Source organism: Pelodiscus sinensis, chromosome 1 (genome assembly GCF_052426305.1).
Source record: "Pelodiscus sinensis isolate ZL-2025 chromosome 1, ASM5242630v1, whole genome shotgun sequence".
NCBI lineage: Eukaryota > Metazoa > Chordata > Testudines > Trionychidae > Pelodiscus > Pelodiscus sinensis.
This window is the reverse complement of record NC_143052.1, coordinates 356,533,230-356,538,409: the sequence shown is the minus strand read 5'-3', so window position 1 is coordinate 356,538,409 and position 5,180 is coordinate 356,533,230. Positions and strand designations below refer to the sequence as shown.

Sequence of the window (5,180 nt, the reverse complement as noted above, 5' to 3'; positions counted from 1 at the left end):
AAAAATGGCCATTTTTCCGAAAAACTTCACTTACATCCACACTGCAATCACAAAAGAGCTCTTCCAGAAAAAGGCATGTGTGGTTGTGGAAGAGAGAGTTCTTTCGAAAAAAGAGGAAAAAGCACAGATGCCCTGGTGGCCACTCCGTCCAGAGTGTTGAAGCAGGAAAAGGGGATAAGGGGATTTGTGCGTACCCATCTTAGGTTTGTCAGTAGCAGAGCAAGAGTCAGAGTAAGTCTGTAGCCTGACAGCGCGAGAACTGTAAGAAGTGCTGCCTTTGCCTCTCGCCTCCATACGGAGATAAGGATGGAATGCTGACTCCAGTGAGAACCTAGAGATAAGGTAGCATCTGGGAGGAACTAAGAGATAATTGTTAGCCACTGGTGTATGTAATGGAAAGTGACAGTATTTATACAGGCTTTTAACTGTTTGTATTTGAAGATCTGTCTAGGAAAGTGGGACATCCTCCTTTGTCCGACCACAGCGTCCCAATTGCAATTGAATGAAATAAAACTGTCTCTGACTTGTTTCTTACAAATGTGGTGTGAAGGCTTTGTTTTCTTCAGCAATAGGAATCTCAGCTTAAATGCAAGATAGTATGTACACTGAATGGACACTATCTTTCAAAAACAGCCGATCGCTTTTCCGATGCGCTTTTGCTGTATGGAAGCTCTCTTTCAGAAGTTTTTTTCAGAAGACCTCTTCTGGAAAAGCTTCTTCCAAAAGAAGCCTATAGTCTAGACCTAGCCAGTGTTTCAGGAAATAGCACCATGCCACCAGCCAGCACCCCAAAGAGCTCTGTCTGAGAAACACCACCTTAGGAGAAAACTTTAGTCCCCTTAAGAGTAAAGAGCTGGAATAGCCTGTCCCGAATCTGTTTGGTTCTCATGCCATAGATGATGGGATTCAGCATGGGGGGAACCAGGAAGTAGACGTTGAAAATGAGAATGAGGAAATGAGGAGGCGTGCTGATAACACGGGATATGAGGGAGCTAAATAGAGTAGGGATGTAAAAGGCTAATATGACAGAGATGTGGGAGCCACAAGTCCCAAAAGTCTTGAGCCGGGCTTCCTTTGTGGGAAGTCTGAAGATGGCCCTCAGGATCTGGGTATAGGACAGAGTGATCAAAAACACATCTAGACCCATCCTACAGGACAGAACAAAGAGGCCGTAGTAACTACTGATGCGGGTGTCGGCACAGGCTAGTTTCAGCAAGGGCATGTTTTCACACTGAGTTTGGCGGATGATATTCGTTTTGCAATATGGCCTCTGCCTCGCCAGCATGGGATAGGGCAGTGCAAGAATGCATCCACGCAACAGAATGACCAGGCCAATCTTCATCACCAGAGAATTTGTCAGGATGGTGGAATGTCTCAGGGGATGGCAGATGGCCACATAGCGATCAAAGGCCATGGCCACAAAGATCCCAGACTCGATCTCCGTGAAGCCATGAATGAAAAACATCTGGGTGAGGCAGGCATTGAAATCGATCTCCCTGGAATTGAACCAGAAGTTTGCTAGAATTTTGGGCAGGGTGGTTGTGCACAGCACCAAGTCGGTGACGGCCAGCATGCAGAGGAAATAGTACACGGGCTCATGGAGACTGGGCTCCCTCTTCACAATAAATAGGATGGAACAGTTCCCCAAGATGACTAGGACGTACATGGTACAGAAGGGGATGGAGATCCAGACATGGGCCACCTCCAATCCAGGAATGCCCAGCAGGATGAAGGTGGAGGGGTTGGTGAAGACAGTTGTGTTGGCATCCATCATGGAGTGGTGGAGAAGCGATTCAACTCTGAGGCAGAACGTTTTCTCTGACAAACCAGCTGTCCACAGAGTTTCTGGAAGTTCTCAGGGTCTAGGGCAATGGTCACAGGGAAATTGCCTGGATGGAAACACAATGTGAATATGAGACACCACATACAACACCGGAGGCTGTTTTCAGGGAGGAGATTGTATTTTATTCACACACTGAAAAAATGACATTTTCACTATATGGAGACAATGGTTATAAACGAGAGTCTTTTAATTCTGTGTTTGTTGCTCCTCCGGGCATGAATAATTTCTGTACGTCATGACATATGAAAACTTAATAGGAACTTGTAGGAAATAGACCCTAAGGAAAAGACATTGTGAAAACTGACAGCAAATCCATGGAAACAACAGCTCATTCACGGCAGTGGCCACAGCAAAGACCATATTGGGATGCCTAAGGAAAGGGTTGGTAAAACAACTGCTCTGGATACGTGCTCAGTTTTGCTCATCTAGTGTGGGTAAGGAAATAGCAGATAGAACGCGGTGCCAACTCTGCCCACATATCTACAGCAGCGACACCATCACAGGACCTAATCACATCAGCCACACCATCACGGGCTCATTCATATGCACATCTACCAATGTAATATACACCATCATCTGCCAGCAATGCCCCTCTGCCATATACGTCGGCCAAATTGGACAGTCCTTATGTACATGAATAAACGGACACAAATCAGATATCAGGAATGGTAATATACAAAAACCTGTAGAAGAACACTTCAATCTCCCTGGACACACAGTAGCAAACTTAAAAGTCGCCATCCTGCCACAAAAAAACTTTGAGAACAGACTTCAAAGAGAAACTGCAGAGCTACATTTCATCTGCAAATTTGATACTACCACCTTAGAATTAAACAAAGATTGAGAATGGCTGGCCAACTACAAAAGCAGTTGCTCCTCTCTTGGTGTTCAGACCTCCACATCAGCTGTTAGAAGTGGGCCTCATTCTCCCTGATTGAATTGACCTTGTTATCTCAGCCTTACTCTTGATAGGAACTCTTTTCTCATGCCTGTATATTTATACCTGCCTCTGGAATTTGCACTACGTGCATCTGACAAAGTGGGTCTTTGCCCACGAAACCTTCTGCTCCACTACATCTGTTAATCTATAAGGAGCCACAGGACTCCTCATTGTTTTTGCAGATAGTACGGGAATTCTGAAGCAGGCCAGGAGAACAAGGGAGTTCTGAGAACTTTAGAGTCACTGTCGAGGGGCCACCCCCTTCGATGGTCCAGAAGCCCCAGAGTCGGGATCCGTGCCTGCTTTCCACCAGGTAAGTACAAAATGGCAGGTTCAGTCCCAGGATACAGTCCCTGCTATTAGGGTGAATACGGCCCTAGAGGCCTAGTCAGATACACACCCCTCTCTCTCAAGGTCACAGTGGCCTAGGGACCTAGTCCAAGGGAAACCCCCCATGGCCTCTGAATGTTAGGGAGCAGGATTGCAGTGGGGTAGGGAGGTCGGGGGACCCGGGCTCTCCCGCTCCAGCGGATCCCAGCCCAGGGCTCTATCAGCAGGGTGGCAGCACTCTGAGCTCCAGGAAGACAATCCTCCACCCTGGGCCACTTCCTGCCACTCCCGAGGCATCGTCCAGCTCTACGGGCATCGCTCAGAAAGTCAGACCCTTGCAGACGACAGCTGCTGGGTCCGATCAGGACCTCCGCTCTGAGCTCCTTCCGCCCCGGGATCAGCCCAGCCTCACTGCTTCCCTGGGATTTTTACTTGGCCACTCTTATGAGCATGCCCAGTAGGGTCATGGGGGTGGGCCAAGACAACTCTCTGTGATTCGGTGCAGGGTTGCCATACCCCCTCACAGTCATGAACCCCAGAATCATGAACTGACCAATCAGCCACACATCTCCTTCAGAGCCAGAGGTGGGCAGTCAGGCAGCAATCAGCAGAGACCTCAGCCCTCCTGCCCCTTCAGAAAGGAGGCCAATTCACGACAGGTTCCGTTAAACATAAATTATTTGCAAAAATAAGGGAACGTTCAAAACAAAAATGGTCGACAAGGTTAGGAAAGGATGGAAAGGCTGGTTTGGGATGTTTCTTTAAGATCAGGATTATAATTAATGTTGGTCAGCACTATGGTTCATGTAAAACTGGTCATATCAAATAAACGTCTTTATCCTTTTACAAGAGGACAGCTTTGGTTGATCAAGAGAACGGCAGAGATGTCATAAACCTTCATTTCTCTGAGATATTTGATTTTAGCAGGGGGAGCAGATAAAAACGGGTGAACCGCTGGTTTACTGACAGATTTCAGGGAATGGGGTTGTTTCGTGTACGGTTTTGTAGGGATAACATGTAGGTACAATATTTTAATTGATGTTCTGGAAACAAACAGAAAACCAGGGCAGATAAAATTCTCACAATGTTAGTGTTAAAGTTGCAGAGAGCTGACAGTGAGGAGGCCAGGCAAATTGGATACATAGGTAGGAGCATTGTCAGCAGGTTTAATGAGGAAAGGATGTGAATGCATTGGAGAGGGTCCAGCAGAGGGCAACCAAAATGATTTGGAGATGGGAGCAAATGAGCAATGAGGAGAGGCTGAGGGATTTGGGCTTCTTTAACCTGCAGAAGAAAATTGAGGGGGGATTTGATAGCAGCCTACAACTAGCTACAGAGGGATGGAGAGAGACTGTTCTCAGAGGTGGCAGAGGGTGGAACAAGGAGAAATGGGCTCAAGTTGCAGCGGGGGAGGTCTAGGTTGGATATTAGGAAAACTATTTCCCTAGGAGGGTGGGGAAGCACTTGGATGGGGGTGGAGTCACCATGAATTGAGGTTTTGAAGTTCTGGCTTGACAAAGCCCTGGCTGGGATGATTGAGTTGAGGTTGCTCCTGCTTTGGGCAGGGGGCTGGACTCGATGACTCCGGAGGTCTCTTCCAGCCCTGGGATACTAAACACCTGAAGGATGCCCTGTGCCACTGAAATGCTGACACCTTGCAGCTCTCGATAATCATCCAGAATGGGCAGGGATGCCCAGAAAAGAGTCTCATTTTGCCTAGTGATATTGGCAGGAGCTCTAGGCTGTTTCCTGGGTTTTCGGGGCAGAAAGGATCCCAGACTTACCCTCTGTCCTGTGGTGCTCTGGGTTTGTCGCGCAGGTGAGTTCCTCAGTTCGAGCTGGGTACCTGTGAGTTCTGAGATGCTTTCCCTCAGAGCCTCCCACAGGCAAGCACGTCCCGTATCTCTCTCAACCCAGCACCTAGAGCGACGTCCCGCACCGAGAGCCGACACAGGGCCGTGCACCGTTAATAATATAGCGCCGGGCAATCCCAGTGGGTTTGCTCACCCTCTAGGGGTACGTGAGCATCTGCACGGAAAAAGGCTGGAGACCAGCCTGTCTGGGCTT

General features: G+C 48.1%; 1 protein-coding gene across 1 annotated transcript; it reads right to left on the bottom strand.

Annotated features, from left to right (window-relative positions):
- Positions 1-817: 817 nt before the first annotated feature.
- On the bottom strand, positions 818-1,774 carry LOC142830898 (olfactory receptor 52K2-like). Its single transcript, XM_089772499.1, has one exon. It carries the CDS (start codon positions 1,772-1,774, stop codon positions 818-820), a length of 957 nt encoding a protein of 318 aa, XP_089628625.1.
- Positions 1,775-5,180: the final 3,406 nt, after the last annotated feature.

What these genes read in the sequence shown, in the direction of transcription:
- LOC142830898 (XM_089772499.1), bottom strand. Translation starts at nt 1,774, where the DNA reads ATGATGGATGCCAACACAACTGTCTTCACCAACCCCTCCACCTTCATC.